The 25,217-nt window shown below is 42.2% G+C and overlaps 1 protein-coding gene and 1 long non-coding RNA gene across 4 annotated transcripts in view; one reads left to right on the top strand and one right to left on the bottom strand.

The window, feature by feature from the left end:
* The window catches only part of LRRC8D (leucine rich repeat containing 8 VRAC subunit D), a 52,109-nt gene that overhangs the window by 12,503 nt on the left and 14,389 nt on the right, over positions 1-25,217 (bottom strand). Inside the window, exon 1 of one of the 3 annotated variants that reach the window (XM_080406676.1) lies at positions 21,108-21,379. The exons of 1 other annotated variant lie outside the window; for it this stretch is intronic. In XM_080406676.1, the coding sequence (XP_080262802.1) occupies positions 21,108-21,129 (22 nt within the window). In that variant the 5' untranslated portion in view covers positions 21,130-21,379. Of the gene's footprint in view, positions 1-17,438; positions 17,655-21,107; positions 21,380-25,217 lie in introns of those variants that run through there. One more of the 3 variants, XM_080406675.1, reaches the window with a different exon arrangement.
* LOC308071367 lies at positions 21,520-24,197 on the top strand. The gene is made up of 2 exons (XR_013931116.1): positions 21,520-22,997; positions 23,924-24,197. It is a non-coding gene; the product is annotated as an uncharacterized lncRNA (long non-coding RNA).

Raw genomic sequence — 25,217 nt, 5'->3', positions numbered from 1 at the left:
CTCATGGAGATACTGAGCCAAGAGCAGACAGAAAGTTCCTTTAACTAAAGAACAGGCTCCATTGCTGCCTACCTGAGCTGGTTCATCTCTTCACACAGAACAGCACACACACACAGACTTGTTAAACCTAAGTTTCATATATAAGATTTGCACACCTATGAGCTACTGTATTTTCAAGTACCTGCAGTGACGCTTCCATTACATTCATTAGTTAAAAATGACCTAGGAAAGGTCACACTTAAAGTAAAAAATTAAAACAACAAAAGCAAATTACATGCATGCGTGCAAAACAAAAGCAAAAAACACCCAGGGACACAAGAGGCCACATGTAACCAGCCTCCTACTTGCACATCAGACTACCTCTATTTCTGCCAAGATCTTTTCCATGGCAAGAGCAGTAGGAAGATGCATCAAGTGCAACTGAAAATCAGGACATGAAAAAAGCACACTTTAATTCCACCTTCCTTTTTACCCATTATGCCAACATAGAGCTGCCTTGATTTAAAAAAAAAAAAAAAAAAAAAAAGAGAGAGAGAAAAGCAAGTTTACAGCTCAATAAATAGACTGCACCCTCAGTTTTCAAGTAAGAGTCTCTGACTCTTTATGGGACAAATAGTCAAAGTACTTCCTACTTAAATGTCACACAGCTTCTTTTCTCCCCAGGGAGAAGGGGAGACTTCCTCACTCAAGCTCAGGAATAGCTGTAAAGCCATGTCACAAACTGCTCAAGACAACTGCTAAGCAGCCTCCGACACCCCTCCCACCATCCCGTCTCCCCCCACTCTGGGCAGACACCGCACCACAGATAACCTGCTCCCGGCTCTACCTGCAAAGATTAAACCCCTGCTATCAAGCAGAGAGATCTTCTATGCTTCGGACATCCTGCCAGATGGGTAATAACGATGACTTCTCATGTAAAACTCTGATCAACAGATGAAGGATGACTTATTAATGCTACCGCATTCCTGCCAAGCTTCCAATAGCTGAATCTCCAGTGGGTTCATGCCAGGAAAAATGCCTGCAGCTGAAGCATTTATCCTCAAAGGGCTTTATTTAGGTTTATTTCTTTTTCCTCTTCTAAACTTAAGCTGCTTTCTGTAAGAGGTAAGCTATTTACTTAGCCCATCTAGTCCCGTAATTGTTTGGTTCAGTGTGTGTACTTAAGAACAAAAAAGGCATTAAGTTACAACACATTCTGGAAGCTGTTGTTCTGAAATGTTGCTGATGAGTTCAGATCACCTCCTTCCTTTTTATGCTTTAATTTCTAAAAACCCCATTCAAAGTTGCCTTAAGAAAGAATGTTCCAAAAGACTTGCTGTCTTCCCTGGGACTGCAGCATTCCTGCTCTAACAAGCAAGCTTCCAGCTCTGCAAAAAGGTTCAGTAAGGCTCAGTTAACTGTGTTGCTTGCTGCCATTCACCAGCACCAACTCATCCATACATCCTCCAATTTAAATATTTACTATTGCTAAATTTATATTATGATTTGACCCAGCTGGAATTGTAACCTCTGCACTGAGAGCTCTCCAGCAGTGAGCGGGCAAACAACCCTTGCCCTTGAAGGCTTACAATCTAGAAGTGATTATTTGTTAGGCAATGACAAGCATGTTTGTGGCTGTAAAATTCAAAGCAAAAAACCAAAACCCATCAGGCTCCCAGAAAAAGAAAAAAAATGGGATAGCAGCACGATTAAAAGTATACTCAAACTTACACTGCTACCTTTCAAAAGGCTTAACATTATGTCCAGATAAATCCAGTTACTGCATTCCTATATACTTAGCCATATGCCTTCCACCTGGTTCAAGGATGACTCTTATCCCAAAAATAAGGCACTAAACATAACAAACAGGTCTTGAAATCCACCTTTCCAGTAAAACAGAAAACAAAGCTTTCCTTTCCAGCCAAATCTGGTTTAGAACAGACAAGGAAGCTTTCTGGGTACATACTTCACTTCAACTCAAATAAACAAAATAAAAATATAGAAAGGAGACATTTTATTCAGTCTCATCTACGGACAGATGCCACTCCTGCTCCGGCACTTATCACCTTGCCACAATTACTACAGCCTTCCCCACGCATTTGCAATAATGTTTTTGGCAGCCACCCTCACAGACATGCAGTCATGTACCATGTCACTGTCTGTCTGACTTTTACAGCCTATGTGCTATCTGCTTGGATGGCCAAATGGGGAAATTTGTCCAGAGGCAACTTTTCTTATTCTGCAGGCAGCTTCCCTTACCCCAGATGCTTGTGATTTGAACTTGTTTTGGCAAGTTACTCATCACTAAACGCAGCACAACAACCACTCCCCAGCTGCTACAGAAATAAAAGGAGAGTTGCCCTCTAACTGGAGGAAAACAAAACAGTCAGGTTTTGTTGTTTGCCACTGCTTCCATACACAGCCAAACCAAGTAATTTTCACACCCTCAGGCAGACCCCAATCAGGTCCCCACGAGGTTCTGTGCAAGTGCAGGTAACCAACAAAGCGAGTTCAGAACCCACCACTAGCATCATACTGACCCAGAAGAAGGGTCCTTTCCTTCTAACTAATCTTATAGCCCTTCCACCGGCATGCCAAGATTTCAAAACCAGGGGAAATGGGAAGTCTGAGCTTGTGATTTCAGAGTCCTGGCACTCATGTGCCTTCCACTGAGCATAACGCAAGGCTTTCAGAAAGAGGTGCAACCCAGCCCTCCCTGCTGCCTTGGTGTCCTGTACAGAACAAGGTGGAGAATCAGGACTTGTCCTAAGGCAAATTGCTCTTTAACATCATCTCCAGCTGTATTTCTATAGGCACGTGTGATGGACAGGGCATCACCTACTCGCATACACGAAGCAGGAACAAGGAAGCGAATGTTGCTTATATCTTGTAACAACACCAGAAAACACCAGCCCCAGTGCAGTGGTGGTGGGAGATAGGACAACTACAGTGTTCCTCTCCCTCAGCCATGCAGACCTCCTCATACTCCTGAGCAATCAGGTGGTATGGCCCTATGGGCCTGACAAACACCCCTTCTTGGAACAGGGTAGCCTGGAGGCAACCTGCAACTATCAGGGGACAGCAGGGATTACTTGAGCTCTTGGTTTGCATTTCAAATTGTTGATTCAACACAAAACATAACCACAAAATGGCCACAAATTGCCCACACAGTGACCTGCATCCCATCATAGCTGAATGCAAGTAATCTCCCATATACCAGATTTATTCATAAGTTTGACTGGCACTATTTTAACAAGGATCTAGTCAAGAACATTAGGACAACTAGCCAACTGCTTTATTTATATGTTCCTGTTATCTCATCTGCACACTTGGACTACTGCCTGTGCATGTGGGTGTACAACAATAATATACATATGACTACATTCCCATAAACCGTCAGTTAAGAGTTTAGGATTTGTCATGTCCAGACCAAAACATGAACAAAACCATCCATTTCATTTATTATAAAGTTTTGTAACAGCCTGTCTTTGACCAAGAACTCTGCCTGCCAAATTATGCCTCAAGTATCTTTTTTAAAATTAAGAAAAATGTCATCAAGGCCCAGAACTCCATGATAGTTTTTGTTCCCTTTTAGGCTAAACGGCAATTCTAATCTCAGTTTCAAGTTCCTTAAAGACTAACAATAAACCCCCTTCTCTTAAGATATAAAACCACCGAGCAACTTTGGATTAACAACAACTAATTAAATTATTCCTTTAAGCCTTCACTGGTTTCAGTTTCCCAAGAACAGACTTGCTTTAGGAAACCAAAGACGAAGGTCTGTTCTCTACCCTCATCGCAGAGCTTGGGACACCCACGCACAGCACCCATTGACATCGTAACAGACTCAAAACGGTGACTTTGAGCAGGCAGGTGACGTGCTACTGCTGCAAGCTCCAAGTTCTTGCACGTGAGCACAGCCACATCCATGTTCATAGTGAAGTGGCCCCAGATCACAAGGCCTTTGCAGATACATCAAAGTTGGATCGCTGCTCACCACACGTAAGCAGGCATGAGATGACTGTTATTTCGGGTTTGAAGCCAAGAAAGGGAACAGCCAGCACAACAGCTGGCTGGCAATCAGACAGTGGTCTTTAGGCTTGATTGAAAGTTGCAGCCTTGTCCCAAAATGGGGCTAATGGCTTGTGCTGCTCGCTCTGTACGACTGGCAAAGCTACTGCCAGGTTAAAACATGCTTTATAAGACAGACCATTATAGCAGTCCTGCTCCTGACTCATTAGGGGCATCCTCTCTCTGCCTCATCACGCCATGCATCAGTTGCCACTACCTTTCACAATACTCGCATCATATGCTGTATGCTCCTTCTGCAGTGCTCAGCTCCCGGGTCTTTCGGAGTTCCTTTGTATTCAAACTAACAAAAAAAAAGTGATTCCTGGAACAAGAGCTAGACTCTTCTAGCACTTGATATTTGCATGGCTTAAAAGGCTCAATTTCCCACTCTCTATCAAAGCCTTACTGCATTATGCATTGTGTAATCCTGCCTCAAAAAGATTACAGCCCTAGAATTCAGATGAATTGCACAGGACTTCACGCTGTATAACATGACAGAGTGTTTGAGGAAGGCAAAGTTTCAAGCTTGACCAGTTATAAAAGGAAGAACCTTTAAGTCCGTGCTGTGGGCTAGAAATGGGAATAAAACACCTTTAGTCTGCTACATTAGCAACGCTTAGACCACAGGAAAAGTCACAAAGTAAAAATATCCTAAAAAAGTTTGCAAGTATTATCAGTGTGTTGGAATTATTCCTTAATACGTGACTTTATTCTAAAAAGTGATTTAACAAAGATATCATTGAAGGACCTAAGCAGGCAATTTTGCTATTTCCATGTGGATGTACAGTTCACAAACTATTTCTCTCTGGAACTCTTCCTCAGGGAGCGTAGCTGAGGTTTCCACATAGAGTTTATCTGGGGATAATGCTTCTTACTGCTCTGTATAGACATACCTCACGGATACTTGCTTTGTCAAATTAAGAAAAGCAAGTAGTAATAAAGCTTTACTTCCACCTCAAAGGCAGAAGATACAACTGGCTGTATATATACAAGAAAAACAAAATGAGTAATCATGAAGTAGCTTTGAAACAAAAACAAAGCCCCCGTCAAAAATTAAAACACTCATAGAAGTAAAGGCCAACAGGCTAAAAGATCTTAAGTTCCACAAATAAGAGCAATAATGCTATTGTGACTCATTTATTATGGAATCTACTGCTTTTAGTTAACAAAAAACCCCAAACTTGTGTGATGATGGCACACTTGAAATTATCCAGTTACATAAAGTGATTTTTTGCTTCTGAGTTGCTGTTTGTGAATAGCTGCAATTTGAACAGAGATCTGAATAAAGATCCTTCCACCTCCTCACTGTAATACAGACTCAGAATGAAAGTTTATTAGCAATGAGCAAAAGCATGTGTCCATGCCAGCAGCATGTTCCTTGGTAGAAGCCCAAAGACCACTTAAAGTCTACATTTTCAAGATGTCTTAGACTACATAACTTATTTCATTACTTTCCCCCCCGCAAACAAAGTACAAAAGCAGCTTCAGTTTCCTCTATGATCCCCTGTGACTCTTGAAACTCCTGTGGGCAGAAAAGAACACCAAGAACTATGAATACAGCTCGTATTTGGCATTAACCAAACGTGTTTAATTTATGATTTACAATTATATTACAAAACACACATATACACAAATGTGTCTTACAGATCAAGCAGTCTTTCCACAGTTAGCAAATGATGCAATTTATTCAGTCATCACAGTCCAGATCAGACCAGTGACACTGTAAGACATCACACAAGCAACACAATAGCATGTACTGAAGAACTACTGAAAACTCATTTAACAAATAAAATCCTTCTCGTAAAAAAATCCCATGAGAGTCTTTTGCCACAGTATATCATCTGTGTTTCAGATTCAGCATACCAAAATATTTAGCTTTTTCTACAACAAAGAATTTAACTTGTGTTGGAATGACTGCATGCAGGGAAATACATAGCATTCATACAAGAACCACAAAATATCACACTTATAAATTGTGCTTCTTGATGCAGCTCTCTAAGAGCTAATTCATAGCATCTATGACTTTAACATTGTATTTTTCTCTGTTCAAAGGTCCAGTATCCCTACTTGATGCTTTGCCAGATTAGTGCTATATCAAGTTAGACAGCCCAGGAAGGCAGGACTGAGCTGTTACTTTTATCCTTGCATTTAACTTGAAGTCCACTCACTGGTCCCATCTTTGGACCACGAATGGCATGACCACAAAATAACCATTCCCACCTACAAGGACAGAGATGCTAAAATGCATCTTTTACATTTTCTCAAGTTATAAAACTTTTACTGCAATACCATTTTTCTCGTGTTCTTGTTTCAAGACTTCCCTCCCTGCTGCACTTTCCACCAAGACTACCCAAGACTTTTGGATAGTGCAAAGCTGTGGGTCACAAGACACATCCAGGAGCTGACTGGTTTTCTCTGAGCATGTACATGTGTTTCTGTGCGGATACAGTGACAAACACAGAAGAGCCCTCTGCTCTTCAGGTGACATCTCAGGAGCACACCAAGGTAGACACTACCAACAACGCTGAGCAGCTATCCCAGTGCTTGGAGACCATGAAAGGGAAGTAGTAAAACAGCCTTCACAGTCATTATGCCTGTACCCATATGTCCCCGTCAACAATTTATGTCCATTAGTATCTACTAGATGCAATTGTCACACACAGAGTTATGAGTGTGCCTGTGTGCACCTCTCCATAACACTGGGAGGGGAAAAAGGAAGAAAAAAAAAAAGCAAGACAAACATTTTTAACTCTCAATTTAAGAATAGAAAAAAGCTTTCTCCAAAACAAGTGTCAGGAGGTAGTTAATAAAGGAAATTGGAGACTTTTGCTTGACAAAAAAACCCACAATTATGGCTTTTTTTCTCTCCACATCTTAGATCTCCTTGCTCCATTCCATTCCTCTCTCAGCTTCTGAAGAGCTCAATCCTCAAATAAAGACCGTGCATTTTCTCTGCAGATCACTTACTTTAAATACAATGGAGGGACACTGTGCAAGCATGATCACTGAAAAGCTGAATGCTCAAAAGCAGTTTGTTACTTTGATCCACACGCATTCTGTTTGTAGATCAGCATGTAGGCCCTGCAATCAGAGGCTCAATAACACATTTTAGCATGCAGGGTGTTTTCTCTCTTTATCACCACCACCCCTTCGTACACACACCCTCTGTGTTCCTTCAGCCAGCACTATGCTCCTTCTTATATTAAATTTAGAAACAGACCTCTGAATCACCAGTTCCTGTTGTTGAAAGTAGCTAGAAACAGATGTTACAGCAAAAGAAGTTTCCTAGTAAACAATTATAGAATAATCTGCCCACTACGTTAGACCCCATCATTACAAAATGTTTTAAAACCCTAGAACAAGAGGGTTTATAGATTTACACGAAACTAAAATTCATTCCTGGGTGCCTAATCCTTCCTACAATCATATTCTTACCCACAATGGTGTCATGCAGCAGCAAGTTCCAGAGGTTAGGTGTCCATTATAAAAAGGAAAAAAATACCACCACCAAAACCCTCTCAAAAATGTTGCTTATAAACTCATTGCTTGTGAGCCTCCCACTTGCACTTACTCCATTCTACTCTGCTTTTTCTTGTCACTTCCTCAGCTACACCTTCCAAGACGAGGAACAGTAAGATCTGAGCTATTACTTTGCAAGAGAAGAGCAGCACCAAGATTCCAAAACTGGTTACACGCAAGAAAGATCAGTTTCAGAGAGAGGAGAGCAGAGTCAGACAGCGCTATTCCCAAGCTAATCCACCCTGCAGTGAGGAATTACTTCCTAGTATAAGCTGAGTGGAAATGCACCCAAGTTGTCTGTGAGGAACTGTATGCATGGTTAGGAAGCTCTCAGCAATCATGTGCGGACTCCAACTTCTTCTGTTGCTCTTGAAATATATTAACAGAGGAACTACATATCTCAGGCCAAGAAGCACCATCCATGTATATGACTCACATGTATGTATATATATACATATACACACTATATATATATATATGTACTTCCCATCAGAGGCACCAGCTGGTGCTCAATTATTCAGCATATGAGGAACATTTCATTTTGCAGGTTTGTATAGTCCCATGTATGAAGTACTGCAGCCAGAGGGACACCACAGACCACCAGACTCAATTATTCTTGTTTTTAGCCCAGTGGACTACATGTAATTAAGCCAAATCTTTGCTTGCCTAACATAACACTTCCAGAAATGCTTTCAGCCCTGGGAACATTTTGGGTGGAATCCACTACTTTCCTTTGTCATGTATTTGTTCCAGTGCTTGTGCTCTCTCACCGTTACAAACGCATGTCTAATTTCCCATTGCCTGACTTCAGCTCCCAGTCATGAGTTCTGTGTTACACCTGGTTTTGCTGTCTTTTAGCCTGCAGTACGCTCTCCATCAGAAGATGCTTCCCACCAATTATCAAGTCACCCCATTTATCTACCAAGAAGCAACATGTCCAGCAACAGAATGAGCTTTTCGGGCTCTCCTTGTGGTACCTGAACACCACCCAGCCTCCAAATATCTCCTCTGACTGTTCTCTGAACTCGCGTTTTCAACATGCTGCTCAGTACCCCAGAACCACACACAATTCACCTCCTTTTGCCCACCAGCCCTATTTGTACACTCAAACTTCCACAGCTTTGCTGCCCTGCAAGAAGACAGTAATGTCCAGTTGTTTGCTCACTGTACCCTCAAGTAGTCTTCCCCCCCAAGCTCCTATTCTGTCACTACTTTGAAGTACATCTGCATGCCCCATGATCTTGCATCAGGCTACACTAAAATGCATTTTTGATTGATACAACTCACCAGGATCCCCAGATTACTCCCTACAAGCTGCCTTGTCCCCGTTTACCACATTGCCTAGCATGATCCAGCCTGCAAACTGTATCCGTACAGATCCTGTCCTTGTCTCCAAGTACTTGATGAAAAGGTTCAATGGAATCTGGCCTCACCTCAATCATTAAAACAGATTTCTAGAAGCATTCCCATTTGATAATGATTCACCACCCATGACTAACTTTTAAACATCAGTTAGTCAGTTCTTAATTCGTTTACTTTTGCAATACCACATAGCCCTAAACGTGTCAGGACAGGAGTCCCAAAGGGGTATGTCGAAGTCCTAACTGACTGCCTTTGCTGCTGCCAAGAAAGGGAACTATAGGTAGCACATGGAAGGAGTTAGGAAGTAGTAGGGGACCACAAGGGTTGGACTGTCTCCCTGCCCCTGTATCAGATGCTTTTTGAAGACATGGCTTTACTACATCTCATACAGGTCTCTCTCTCAAGTAAATCTTAAGTTTCTAGCATGTCACCACATATGATCAGACATTTCCCTTGAAGTGATGCAGACTACTATTAGTCTGCCTGATGTTTTATCAATTGAGTATTCCATTAACTTTTCCAATATTTTTATGAGGATTAATGTCAATCTAGCTGGAATATGGTTAAGTCAGTCACCCACCGTTCTGTTTTTTACTTTGGCACAGTTAAGACCCTCAATACCAACATTTATTAAAAACTGTCCGCAGGCCTGCAGACTTTTCAGCAAGCTCTTTTGAACAACGTAGTCGTAGCACTGCTGATTTACATACGTCTGTCCCTAGAAGGTAATAAATCTTTATTCATTAAGATGGATGTAATTCTGTGTTGGAATGGTATTGATGGTATCACATTCTGCACCTTCCCCAATACAGAACAGTATTAACAAATATTTCTACTTTTCTTGCATGAGTTAATTTATTATCTCCATCTAGTAACTGGAATTATTTGTTTCCTAACATAATTCAGCTGTAGAAAATATGCAAAGTTAATTCTCTAACTTACTTCCTAGTTCCTAATGTGCGCTAATTCTCTTGTAGTCATTATCCCCTTAATTACTGTATTTCACTTTGAAATTTCTAAATGTGTCCTGAAGTCAGAGAGCTGTTAGTGTAGCGGTTCACTTATTTTTTTAAACCAAAATTATAGCTTTTCAGCTATTTAGTATCTTCTTCTAGAGATCTCTGCTTTCCACTCATATTTTTCTTCCTACATAACGTCAAGTTCCCCATGATGACAAATACACTCTTCTGAAGCATTAAATATAATTTCTTTGGGGCTGCTCTCTATTTGCACATCCTGTTTGCAACTGGGTCACACTCATGGTCCCATGGCAAACACCAACGGCCAGTTGTGTGATACAGAAGTCCACAGTAGCTATCTGGGCTGAAGAGCTGAAACATGAGCTGACTTGCAAGGGGCTGAATTTCCAAGGCACTTAACACCTTCCCATGATGCCAACAGGACATTAAGCACCTTAGAAGCAACAGAGCTGAGTGAATAAAGGCAAACAAACCTGTAAGTTTGCTGATTAGCTATTTTGGACATCTCCAAATAATATTTTTTTAAAAATATCTATATTAATTCCTCGTATTCCTAGACTGTAAAGGTAAGGCATTTACCAAGCCACCAACCTGGTGAGTCAATCAGACTGGATAACAAACATATTCAGGCTCCTCCTCATCAGCCTGACTCTCACCCAGGTTAATAGCTTCTGCATATGACCAGCCATCTGCTGCTCGTTTGATGAACAAGGCAAAAACGAACTGACTTCAGTCCTATCCCAGTATGTCACTACCACAGAAACTGCAGTGCTCCTCTGCAGCCTCAGCAGAGAAGAAAGGCAGCGCAAAGCACACACACTCTGAGTGCAGTGACAACATTCCTTGTCTACCTAAGGTAAAAGCATCTATGCTGTACCTGGATTTGCACATGCAGTTGATTAAACTTAAGTATGGAATCAGTCCATAGCCTCTAGGACCAAGCGTTTCACAGGGCAATAAAACTTAAACGTATTCAGCAAAAACCCACAACATTTGGTTTTGTAATTGCCACGATAGCAGGAAAAACATTCAGAACCTTCCAGTTTCACAACTTTAAATAAATATGCTAACTGTTCATACACAGGGATCTGTTAGGTATCCTAGAAGGTGGCAGTAGCAGTATGCAGATGTAATTCTGCAGTTCAACACACATGATGGACTTTTCTACATTATCAGGAGTCCTACACAGTTCCTGAAGCATATACTTGCATGCATTTAGTTAGAGTAAAAATTCTGTATGATGTTTAACAAGAATCTAAATTCAATAGCTGAAAAGGAAATAACCTGGGTTGGGTTCTTGCAGGGTATTGGTACAACCAAAAATGACCAAGGAAAAACACATACAGTGGCTCAGTCATTCCTCTTATTAAAACAGCAAAATGGGAGGGAAAATGAAGGAGGGGGGAAGAGTCTGTAGCAGTACATTAAAAAGCAAACCAGAGAGCCCTACCCATACCTTCTGCAACAAATTCCCCCTAAATTAGGCAGCAGATATTCAAAACGACCAGTCTGCAGACAGTTCAGTCTGAAGCATACGCTCCCTGTGCTGGATTCCTCTATCCTCTCCTCTCACACTTGAGGTAAACACAGCTATCCAGGTTGCAAAAAGCCTCAGATACTGAAACATTCAGCCTTTTTCTACTACTCAGATTTTGCCAGTGCTCTACTTCATACACATATTTTAAAAAGCTTTGTATGGGATGGGAAGAATCTCGGTTTGGCTTGGAAGTCCAAGATTTACTAGGAGGACTCACTCCTCTAACTTACTTCCTCCTCTTCCCCATCAGCTTAAAAAAACCTCACAAGACATCAGCAGCTTTACCCACCTAAGAAGTGCATTCCATTCCCTATGAAAGATTAAATACATGAACTACAAGTTTCTCCTGAAAATCTCAGTCATGACACAGTTAATGACAAATTTGAGATGCTGTAACAGTGTTTCAAAGGTCTATTGCAGAGACTGAAGTCAATTCACATTCCTCTCATAATTTCTGGTTAAGGTTAGCAGAGTCTGAAGAAGTTGCTTGATTATTAAATGCAGATGAAAGTACAGAATGCCTTTAAAATACAAGTGCTATTCTGACTAGTAATACATCTGCAACCACGTAAACCCTCCCAAATCCTTAAGAACAGCCTTCCTATATAACATAATCTACTTTGAGGCTTTGTCTGCAGAAGGCACTTTGGATTACTTCGAGATAAAAACCATACAAATTAAAAAATTGATTGATTAAACTGTTTGAGACTCTCTTCAGATGCTCTTTTCCAGAATCTGAGTGACTTTCAATTATTAAGTCTCAGAGACGTAGGGCAGTTGAAGCAATTAACTTTAAATTCACACCTTCAGCTGACTCAAGTATTATTTATTTCTCAATGGCATGTGAAGACAAGCCCTTAACTCCAGAACCACACACAGGATTTACTTGGGAGTAACTGTCCAAAATATCTCCCTTGGGAGACAGGCCCAGACAACACAACACATCAGGATGCTGGTTCAACACCAAACCATTCTAAGAAGAATGCAAGAAACCACACAATCAGAGAAGCTGGAATTCTTGTAAATAAATTCATGACTAGGTATTTGCCAGGTTTGTTTTAGAAAAGCATTTCCAACAAGCACCTAGCCTTAGTTTGAAAAGCCTCTTATGACACAGTTTTCCAAGACTCCGCTCCATTCCCTCCCTCCCCCCCCCCCCATCCCTACCCCTTCTCTGCAAGCTGTATCCCCCAGCTGTTCTTTCCCAAACCCCAGCCTGCCACCCCGACAGCAAACACACGGGGCACAACCTAACACAAAAAGTGACAATCCCTTGTTCTACGATTTCAAGCATCACCTGAATACACCGCAAAGCAGCCTGCAGGTTCAGATCCAGCAGAGGTGCCTCGACTTCAGATGCTCCCTCCCCCGCAGCTAGGCTCTCATTGTTTTTTCCTGGGGATACACTTTCAGATCAGAGCCACTGCCTGCTGCAGATACAGATCAGCTTTGCTCATCCCACAGTTCTCTGTCACTGACAAAAAATAGCTCTGGAGGAGAGGAGGAGGTTTTCAGCTGTTTTCTTCTTCCAGTCCTCTAGCCGTTTCCTCCGTCTTTGTCCTCTCCTTCCAGCTTTTATACCTTGCAATAAGGGAGAAGCCATTTTCTCACGTTCATGACTTGACGCAGAATAACTCCCTTCTTACTCTGTGGAGTCAGTAAATACCAGATCTGCCTTTAAAACAAATCTAATAGTAGCCACAACGTTCCAGCAGCACCTTCAACATCACGAACGCCAGGCATTTCATGGAAGAGCAGAAAGCTGCTGGCAGCTTGTTTCCTTACCGAAGGCTGCCCAGAGAAGCAGCTAGAGCCAAACAGGAGTGGTCTGGATAGACACTTCTACCAGGCACCACTGATACCCTACAGGGCTCAAACGAACCACAGGAGAGGGACATTTTCCTAGGCAGGATCAAAAAGAGACGGCTTTAAGATGGCTGGAAAGCATGTAATATACTATTTTTCAGTTTTCTTATAAACAGTAACTTTATTCTTCCTGAAACATTGATCGACATTTGATCCTGTTATGAACAATTCCAAGGCCTCCCCCACTGAGCATCTAAGCTGCATCACATTAAAGCTGTTCCTTTCTCCTTGCCTCTAGCATATTCCCAACATGTAAACAACTCTGCTGTGCACACAAGCAAAGTCACAGCTAGCTAGTGAAAGCTACAGCACTAAGAGCACCACAGGAATCCATACAATCCTAATAACCCATTATTTTCACAGGGCACTGTATTTCTTAACTAGAAGCCAACTGCTATTAATGCAAATGTACATGTGAAAAAATGATCCCATTAGGAAAGCTGAAAGAATATTGCAGAGTATTATTTTTCATTAAATAGTCATGTTTCACAGGCTTTGTTACCACCCCCCCCATAACCCAAACATACAAGAGAAGCCAGCCTGAATGATAGAAGAATTGCTAGCAAGGCTAGGACAAAGGCAAGTATCAGAAAATCCATGCAGGCTTACTGTCTGAGGATTTCTCAGCTGATGTGACACCACATGACAAGTAATGTTCTTGTGGCCAAGCCTGAAAACCCTACAGGGACTATTTCAAGTTCAGCTTAGGAAAAAAAAAATAAAAAATCTCTCTCACATCTCAACTCTTCAGAAGTGAGGTAATTAGCAGGAGATACACTGTTACAAAAGTTAACAATGTTTAATGCAGATGCATTGCCTAGCCACGTATTTTGTGTACGTTAACTCTTGCTTTACAGGCTCTGGACCAAGCATAGGAGGCAAGCTGCCCTGGTGAGCCCTGCTCCTGGGGGCAAGTTTCAACAGCCAGACCCACCCGCCCTGCCCTGGAACCCCCTTACAGCACCACCACTCTGCCCACACATCTCTGCAGGCAAGTCTCTGAGGAGGAAACACAGGTCATCTCTGACCCCTATCTCATCCGTCCAGGGGTGCTGCAGTGATCCCACAGGAAAAGCAAATGTAACTGCAAGTACTTCTGTTTAGGGCTTTCTCCGTGTTAAGACATCTCCAATGGCAGGAATCCAGAGCGAAGCGGCTCTGGAGCAGTGAACTGCACACAGCTGCACCGCCAGGCTCAAACCCTAGGACGTAGGGCAGGTCAGAGTACCTTGCCACATACCCTTCTGACCAGTGCCTGATGCACAAATTTTTGCCTCTTAGGTTAAAAGAGCCCAATGATTTCTCACTGTCCTTCTGTCCACACCTACTCTACAAACTGGAGCAAATAAGTCATGTCCCAACACCCACTAGCTTCCTTTGGCTTACTTCACACATCCAGAAATGTCAGACTATGAATTCCAGATCCTGCTTCTTCCTTCCACGATGTGAAGTATTGCCCTAGTCACACATATCCTTCTCCCTTCCCACTTCTTGTCAAATTCAACTTGCCCATACTGCCACCAAGCAAGTTTTATCTACTTGAAGCCATGAAATTATCCACTTCTTCACAGCACCACTCCAGAGCAAACTGCTTTCCCATCTTACTCTCTATGACCCAGCAGGTGAACACTCACTCAATCCTGCACAACATTTACCCAAGGAGGTTTTACTGACGTAAAACAAGCATTCAAGGAGGTCTAGTTTTATAAATAAAATCACATATCCTTCCGTGTAGCTACAGTTTCTTCATCATCCCCACATTTCTCACTTTCAATCCTTTTAACACAAATTAAGAGAGAGAAAGAAAAAAACCAAACAGCCTTCCCCTTCCGTATTTTGTACCAAGGCAAATGGCTGTTTTATTACACAGGTCAAACCACCTCTTTTTACAAAACTAACTGGAGTCTAACTCCAATGTTATCCTCACAAAGCAGTCCTGCACACTCTTTTTCCACTCAAAAAACACTACTCAAGGTACCTCTGCGCCGCAGGATAAATGTTACAAAGAATTTATCCAGCAGTGCAACTGAATCTTAAATTCTGACTAAGGCAAATTAAAGTTCACGGTTAAAGTAGGCCAAAGTGTATCGCTATCTGCAAGCTGGAAAACACAGACAACTCTTCACAGACTCCGGCCTTGAAAAGTACAAGGTTCAGCTGCTGCACCCCACATATCTGACAAAATACAATGTCACAAACACCAACAACAGAAGGTTGCAGCTACATCTCAGTGCCAAGTGTCTGACAGCCACTGCCCTTTCAGAGGAGCCTGATCAGAAGACTATCGCTGAGCCACAGCTCAGGATTTACTGATCAAGGAGCCCAATGAACTGAAAATGTGAAGCATTTCAGCTTTAAATTATGAATGACAGCAACAGCTCCAGGTAAAATTACTACACATTTTCATTCACCTTTCATGCTTAAAAATGAACAAAAATTAACAAAAGGTTGGAGAGTGGCTTTTTGCACGCTGCCAGCAACAAAGACCTCAATGTACATGCACCATGCACGAAACACTCAAGATTCAGTACCAAAAATGCTCAGGACTGCACATAGCGTGGTTTTAATTAATAAAATGACAAAACCCAATTTATTGCCTTTTCTAGGATCAGAGCCAAAAGATGTACCTTGTATCAAAGATCTGCCCCAGACAGGAGCACTCAGAGGGTATCAATTTACATCTTCCAGGATTTCAAAAACTTGCTGAAGTTTCCATGCCCTTCACGAATGGGTTTTGATTGACCCCTTGACTTTGGCCTACTGCACTTGGAAAACTCCTCAAACAGAGATTATTTATGCTAATTTAACTGAATTCAAAAGGCCAATTTAGAGTCATCCCTTCAGGGTCACATTGCATTCATTCTGGAGCATTCTCCACTTTTACTATTATCCCAGCATAAAGGCAAAAAGGCACCATGGATCTAGGGCTTCCCGTTAAGACACCCAGCTCAAACACAAATCTGTAGAAATGTAATGCCTTGACTGACAAAAACCTATTGAGGTAAAGCAAACGAACCTGTACGCAAGAGCATACAAACACTGAAAAAATACCTTTGCCCATGAGGCACCTAGTATACCAGTGGAACTCAAAACTGTTATGAAGCAAGTATAATTAACCCTAACACTCACACCAAAATAATGGGAACATTTGGCTCTTTCCAAGTGCTGTAACCTCATCAAAACACTCAAACCAAGTATGACATTTATCTCTCTATAAATAACGTGTAAGTAAGAAAAGAAAACCCAACATTTGCAGTTCAGGGAAAGACATCAAAACAAACATGTCCATAGTACTCAAATGCTAAACTACATATGGGAATCTGATGATCTTTTGAATGGCTGAAAGCTGGGACACAGAGGAAAGGGGATTCTTGGCTTTAAATTAATTATTAATCAATCTTTCCAGCTATCAAACCCCTGCAATGACTCATCCACTTTCTTTACCAAAGTCTAAATTGTTATGAAAAGACTACAATTCCACTGGAACATTACCCTCCTGAGTGCAATACTTAACCCTACATATGAGAAAGGATTTTAGTACGTTCATTCCTGTCTCCCACAAAAAGATCATGTTCTCATTGAACCTGAAAAGAAAAATCACAAAAAAACCCCCGACCCATAAAGCAAAACAGTATTTGTAATTTTTACATTGAGAGAAACAAGAGAAGATGAAGTCCACCTCAGTTATTCATAGCAAAGCCAGTATTCTTCCAATGACGGTATGCACTGCAAGCAATGAGAGAATTCACATCATCAGAAATCCTCAATAAACATGCCATTAAACAATCCAATTCCTTACACTCATACAGACAGTTTCTACCGCCTATAAAGGAATTTAGTTTTATGGAAGCATGGCTTGATAGGAGTTGCTTTTTAAGCTTACAAAATTAAGAACTTGCTCCTATACCTCACATCCATGTAAACCCCTTTTCAGAGGTAACAGCTCTATTAAATAAACTAAGCTGCAAGACCGGAGCTCAGTTGGTGATATGCATGTACAGAGCTTGCTCTTTTCCTGCGCTAAAATTGTATCAGAACATTACAACACATTTGCATATCTCCCACACATGCAACTTTTTGCCAGCAGTTAATGAGACGAGGACATCAAAGCTTAGAAAACGTACCAGACAGAGATAGAAGGAGAGGGTGGAGTTTCCTGTAGGAACACCCAGACTGAAGTCCAGCAGTTCCCAGGGAAGGTGCTGCTTCTACCAGCCCCGACGCCTTTGCCTTCGTATCAGGCTCCCAATTGTCAATGTCACATGTGAAACTCCACCCAGGAAACCAAAAGCTTCCTATTGTTTCTCCCCTCTCCACAGCACTCCTGGCCACTATCAGGAATAGTGATACCACACCACCCTTTTTCCATGAGGATGGTTTCCATTTTTCCCTTTTATTATGTTCAGCCTTGGAGCTACAGTAGAAACAGGAAAAAAAGCCTCTGCTGGGTTCTCTCTCCCCTAGTCTCTCCCATATGGTTTTCCTGGGAATACTTCTAGTGGTAGCCCACACTGCTGCCCTTGATTTTAACCATGCAGAAGTAACATGAAACGCACGTGACTTGTCTGTTTTCCAGCTACGGAAGTTTTGCAAAAGCATCAATTAAAACAATCAGACCTTCAAACTTTAACCTAGCAAAGCTGTAAAAAAATTACAGGTAGCAGGCCTCTTGGAAGAGTTTGATAGACACATTGATACGCAGTTATTTTCAGAAAAGCTTTTTGTTAAAAAATAAAAAAGATGACACTGCTGAAAATTTCTGGCACCTTACCTCCTCCTATAAGCTCCCAATGGAAAAAAAAAATGATCCAACTAAAATGAAGTAATAAAAAGTTATATCAATCATAGGAAAATACCTTACCTCCCATAAATAAAGTATTACTAAGGTATAAGAGTAAGTTTAAGTGATTTTCAAAGTAAATAGTGGAATCCAGCGTCATAATTCAAGGCATTATACATACTACACATTGTAACTTGTCAAGTTATAGAGCCATGACTCTCCCTCTGATTCCTTCCAGCAGCCCATTTCTCCCAGTCCCACCCTACCACGGCATCCCTATAGTGAAGCTTGGTTAAAATGCAAGTAGAACATGTCAATTAATCTGAGGCTCAGGGAAGTCTCAAACATTGTGTAGGGAAAATTGAAAACAAGACCATACAAGTAAGACAGTATAATAACAACAGACTAAATACAATATTCCCCACATTTAATAATAATTGTTTATTAACGATCATGTTAAGACAGCTGCAAGGAAAGTGCCTTTGTCTCATAATTTGATGAAGACCCAACTAGAAAGAAACGGAACACTCAAAAATTACATTTGCTAGTATCAAATCAGGCCAAGTACACACCACGCACATGGGGATAAGACACTAACTACTCTAGGAAGCAGGCTTCCTGACACCAGCACACTTACTTAAAAAAATCTACATTATCATGGACTAGGGAACAGAAAAATGCAGAACAGCGTGAAAGGAAGGCAAACCCGGCTTACAAAATAGCAGTGACTCAGCTCCTGAGGACTAGTCTGTGGCTGCTCTGAAAACAAGGTGCGCATTCCTTATGCACCCTACGGACATACAGAACGAAAACATGTCCATCCCCTACATATACCTTTAACATGGTAGATGACATTACAAGAAAGGTGTGAGGAAACACCAGGAACACTGTTTAACCCATTCAAACTTCAGAAAACATTTTCAACCACTGCTGATCCACACAGCCTTTCAAGACTATACAAATCTATCCATGCTTGGTGTATTTAATAAGCAAGAAACATATCTCTGGCCTCAGATCAATCAGAAACAGCTTATCTTGGGGATACCTCCAACTCTAAAAGGTCAGCAAGTTATTTTTAAGAAAATCTTTCTAAAATGCCATGACCCTTTAGCCTGCCTAGTTCTATCATCTGTGATCAGACTATCCAGAAAGCCAAAAATAAGCCCCAAGGCCTTTTGTGACAAGCTGTGAAACACAGCCATTTAATATTATAAGGAACACTAAGTAACATAGCTACTTCGAGTATTTATTTGGAGAACACAACTACATTTGTCCTCATTCAGAAAAAAAAAGATAGCTTTTGGGTTTTCATATCCCATCTCCCCCTTAGCAAGTGCCCTTGGCTGCAAACAGCTCTCTCCTTGACCACAATATAGCTCATTTTGTTGCTCTTAAGGGACAATCTGGGGGCTTTCTGGTCTTCTGACTTACTTTGCTGTTTTCAGATATTATTGGTGACTGGGGCTTTTCCTGGTATGTTGAATATCTCGGGGGGGGGGGGGGGGGGGAATATTTTTATATATAGATATATATGCACACACAAAGAATTACTGCAGCACACATGCAAGGAAAAATAGGTCAAATAAGTCAGCTCTAACAATATTACTTTTCCAACAATTATTAACACAAGGTGCTGGCCACTGAACATCATACCAGCATACACATGAATGAAAGCACCCCATCCAACCCCTCCCAAAATAAGAAACCTTGAAACTGGCTCATTTCAGGGATAGGATTAAAGGTTGTTTCTTTAGGTGTCATTCTTGCACACTGAATCCCTCTGCCAGACGTTGCAGTTTATCATTGCTAAACACTGCAGAAGCACCTAGAGGCCTCAAGTAGGTCAGGGCTTCAGTATGTAAGGTACAGAATATATGCATAATACTTGACAGCCCTTGCCTCATCATATTTTTCTATTTCAAGCATCTGTCTTCCCACTAACACAGCTATGTGAGTAACCCACGCAAGCAAAAGAAACTCAATGACACTGCAAAAAAACCACCCAAGTTCTACCGATGATGTATGTAAGTGCTATCCAACACACAAAGAAAACAGAAAGTAACTCTACCCCTCATTAGGATATTATATATAAGGATCTAGCTAAATGTCAAAGCAAAGCAGGTTTGGGGCTTTTTTGGTTGGCATAGCTCCAGCTACTATAACAAAGACAAAAATGGCTGTTGAAATAAGCTTTGATAAATGTTTATAGATGAGAGCTCCAATTCTCATTTTCCCATCCCCTACAACCTAGACATACCCTTCTAGTGAAAGAAGGAGTTTCTCAGTTGTTGCCCTCAGACTGAACCCCAATTAAGACAGAGCAGGGGTGCAAAACCAAAACAAACAGAAGAATTTACGTGAGCTGTAAGGAGAGAAGCTACAGACAAAGTGCTAAAACCCCCTTATCTTAAACACGTATCTTAAATTAGCTGCATTGAAGATGGACAAACACATCAAAAATCTGAAATTATGCTTAACAAGGTGATGGAGTTCTTGGCAACCTGATTATTTTACCAAGCCTGTTATCCCAGATTGTCCCAGTCTAAATACACATACCAGGACGGCACAATCCAAAGGAGAAATGAACCGATACACTCCCATAACGTTACCCATGCTTTTTTGCTCCATGCTGTGTATTTTGATACCTCCCTGCTCCACCACCACCCACCTCTGCCTTCCCAAACACTCATCCACAGCCTGCAGAGCTTCCCTGCTGCTTCCCATCCTGTTCCCTCACCTGGAAAGGAAATACTGGCATTGCTGTGGATCTCGACTGCAAGTTACCACCAGTCAGGTGTTGTCCAGAACTAGGAAGTACACAGACTTGGGGAAAAAACAGCCATTACTCATCAAACAAAAGGTGGTAAGTTGACATGGGACGTTCTAGCTCTATCACAGCCCATTGCTTCTTGCATCTAAAGAAAATCCCATTCAACACCACTATTTCCACAGCCCTCCTCATTTCCCCCAAGCCACAGGAATGTCCACTGCCCCCAGCCTCCAGCAGCATTACCAAGATCCCAGCCCGGCGTCATGGGAGGCAGCAAGTCACCAGGTGGCAGGACGTGACAAAAAGGCAAGGTGTGCGGGACCGCCAGATCCAGTTGCAAGCTACGGCCAGACCCCAGACCGCAGCTCTGGTGCAGTTGTTGCGTTTTTGGGTGGGGTGGGATGGTTGAGCTTTGCCTCAAAAGCCCAAAACCACCATAGTTCCTCTGCAGAGGAGATTTAAAACAAAACCCTGTGCAGCATTCTTAACTACTGCAGGACTTCAAAACAACACATGGGAGGGGGGACAGGGGCTGTCTGGGGTTTTCCTTTTGTACAGAATTTATTTTCACCGATTCCCCACCCCACCCCACCCCCAATGTTTCAAACGTCGGTAATGTTATCACTAAGTTCCTTACGTAATTACTTGAACTTGTTTTGCAGACTGCCTGGAAAAAAACATTTTACTTCAAAAGGCAGCAGCTTCAGTTTATGAGCAGAAAAAACACATTTTTTTTGCCCAACTCATGCAGAACGTAAGAGTTGAAGGAATAGGAAAGAGGCTAATGCCTTATTGATCAAATCAATTCCAATTATGCATAGAAAACTTTTCCACAGTTTCCAATAATAAAGTGAGCAAGAGCTATTTCATGAAATGCCAAGTCAGATGAGTGCAAAGTTTGGGAGTTTATTGCTCCCCAACAAAGGCCAGGATTTCATATATCCAGTCACCGGAGGCAGTAGAATGTTATAATTGCAAGCAAGCAATAGCACTTGAAAGAATAAATAAAACTAGAGAAATGTATTATTTATTTAAATTTAAAATTTTTCTAAAAGAGGCCCATAAAAAGCTGTGGACAGAGTAACAGCACTAAAGCTAAACCACAACAGCACTAAAATAATTAGGTAAAGAGCTGTTTGCTCATTTTTCCCCTCACAAATCTTCCTTTCTCCTCCCATCTTCACTGTCTGAGGTGCCAGGCAACAATGTCACAGACTTCTTATGGCGTGTCCTTTTCAATATCAACGTTACTAGACAACATGTTAGGCCCATCTACGTAAGAACCCCCAGGTTTTGGAAAGGCCAACTTTCCCCCATCCCAACCCAAGCCCTTCTGTGGTTTCTCCGTTGTTGGAAGTGTTTCACCTCCCTGTGAAATGAAATCAGGTGCAGACAAGGATGGGCATACCTTACCCTTCGATGCTGAACCTCACTATGCTGATTTGGTGCTCCAGTATTCACAGCCAGCCTCTAAGAGAACAAGCACACTGTGATGGTGCTCCCTTATTTGAGAGAGCATCACCTCCCAAAGATAAGGGATGAAGCTTGGGGGAGCAACCACATGTTGAGAATCTCTTCCCATCTATCCAAAACACGAGAACTGAAAGCAGGTAAACATTTCAAAACAGCATCACGCTGTGTCAAAACACACAGCTAACATTACTGCAGCCTACTGAATCTGGTACACATCCAGTAGGAAACAGAATGAAATACATATGAAAATCCACAACATGACATTACTCCGCTAAAGGTTCCAAGAGAGCACTGCTGCATTTTGACCCTGCTTAGATTTTTCTCTGCTATGGTAAATTCCCTGCCGATCACTGAGGAATGCCAGCTCCCCCCTCCCACCCGCGGCAGCCGGTATCGGTGCCCGTGGCCAGGCTCAAGCTGGCAGGAGACGCTGGCTGCCCACAGCTCTGCTCGCAGACGTCTGCCCAGGGGCACTGCCCTCTGCTATCGGTAACGGGCAAGCCTCCCACTAGGCAAAGAAGGGCGGGAGCAAAAACAGTGGAAAAACCACTGAAGTAGGGCTGTTTTCCAGTTTCTGCGTCTAACATTAACAGTGAAAATTCTGCTGGGAGGACAGGAAGAAAAGACAACCTGACGTGGAAGCTGTAATGTTGGGGTGAGGTACGCAGACATCCTTTTCATTGCAAAGAAGTCATCAAAATGACATCTGTATCTACCTACTTTATATATGTATATATTATTTATGTATTTACCTAAAACCTAAGGAAAAATTTACTTTTTCCTTGAGGCAGCTTTGGCAATAACATTGTTGCAAGCAAAAAACAGTTTATCAGTTTCGTGGGGAATTTAAATAAAGTTAATTTGCCAATTAATAAACTTCTAACTGCTGTTTCTGGCACAGAAACACACCCACAGGGGAAACAGCCCTTGCTCTCCAATCCCCTCGCTGTACCCAGTCCCAGCGGGGCAGCAACAGGGCTGGCCTGTGGTGCTTCCCCCACTGGTCCCAGTCCCTGCAGGGTCCCACTGCTCCCTATGGCACACGGCAGGTCTGTCAGGTGGGCTGGGGAGCTGGACCAGCGCAGGGCAGTGCTGCCCTCCCTGCCAGCCCTTGCTGCCAACACTGTGCCAACCACGGCCGCACCAACACCGACATAACTCACTACGTGCGCACCCAGACCTGCGGGGGGTGTACCTCGGTGTTGGGTTAGAAGTCAATCTGTAGGCGAACGTCCAGGAAAGCCTGCCGTTTGCAACACGTCTGGGAAGGGCACCCCGTCCCCCAGAGGCTGAAGGATGCTTGGAAACACACAGCACTTCAGGACATCCATCTTTTGTCTGCCCTTTGGTAGCCATTGGTCAAAAATTGATTTTGTTAAAAGACGATTTTATTTTCTTAAGTGAGCTACTCCTGGCCTCATCCTCCACCTCTGCCACAAGCTCACACAGCTCAAACACATAAAATACAAAGGACCGTTGGCACAAGCTACACGTGGCACTCACTCCATTAACAGATCAGAACAAGCCGACAGGTTACCTCCCAACATTAAGTCTGGTATTGATACATTTTTGTAATTAACTCACAGAGGGAGCTGATGCATAGCAAGTGAATCTGTCAGACTCACCTACCTCTGGAGAATGAACGCTGCCTTACACCACACAGAGGAACTACATGCTGAAATGCCGATAAAGCAGGGCACAAGAAATTAAAAGAAAATAATCAAGCAAATCCACCTTCCTTGGGTCCCTTCATTACTTCTAGAAGAAGGTCGGCATTGCTGCTTATTATGTGCATAGAGTAAACAAACAGCTTATATAGACAAGTTGTTCTTAAAACAAATCTAAAGCACATCAGTGAAATGTGATCCAAAACAAACCAGCTATGTTTGAGGATATCGCTATTTCCCCTGGTGCTACAGGATTCTGCAGCTGCAGAAATCCCTCAAAGAAAATTCAAAAGACCTGAAAGCTTATGCTCCCACGAAAGAGGTTTCCAGACACAAATATATTTTATATATATACACACACATATGCACTCCATCACAGTAACCAGACCAGAACACTTGCACAGAAAAGCCCCTAGCCACACTTCAACATTTTGCTGATTTAGCTGTATCAGCCAAGATTACTCTCATGCCAGCAAAAACCTTACTGCAGAAGCCCTTCCAGTGGCTGCAAAATTCTTCTGCCTGCACAAACCGCTCCTTTCATAGGACCCAGTTTAAGCAGCACCAGCAGAAAAATTCCTCTCGTAGCTGTAGGGGCACCTCAGGAGGAAGTGGCGAGACCGGGTAACGACAGCATGCACGCAGGAGGGGTGAAGGCAAAGGAGAGGTTGCATCAGTCTAGCTTACGTCTACAGAAAAAGGGAGGAAGCAGTAACTGCCATCACACCAGGTCTGTGCCAGCAGAAACTAAACTGCAAAGTCACAATCCTGCTACAAGAAGTAACAGCAGTAAAATCCTGCACACAGGTCAGACCGACCAATTTATTTTGATAGACGTTGCATTTCATTTTCTGTTTGGATTTTTGTGTCATGTTTTGTGTGTCATGCACAATCTTGAGAAACAGACTGCCTGAAAGCATAAGCGCAAGCCGTTCCATTTATGTCAAGTAGATGCTAATCCTATTTCCCCTCAAGAGGTGACTAAGTGTCAGTTGGGTTAACTGCTTCACTATTGATAAGATACGTATCACCATTTGCTAAAACCTATCTCAACCCCAAACCATCTGTAAAAGCCTCTTAATGAACAAAACCATCCAGGTATTTCCCCATCTAGGAGTAAACAACCTCTCCACTCTTCCTAATGAGCATCCTTATAATGCAGACTCATCCTGACTACATGGAAAGTACTCAAGAATAGAGAAGTGTGGCTTAG

Source organism: Falco punctatus, assembly GCF_963210335.1.
Source record: "Falco punctatus genome assembly, chromosome: 11".
Taxonomy (NCBI): Eukaryota; Metazoa; Chordata; class Aves; order Falconiformes; family Falconidae; genus Falco; species Falco punctatus.
This window is presented reverse-complemented; position numbering and strand designations above follow the sequence as displayed.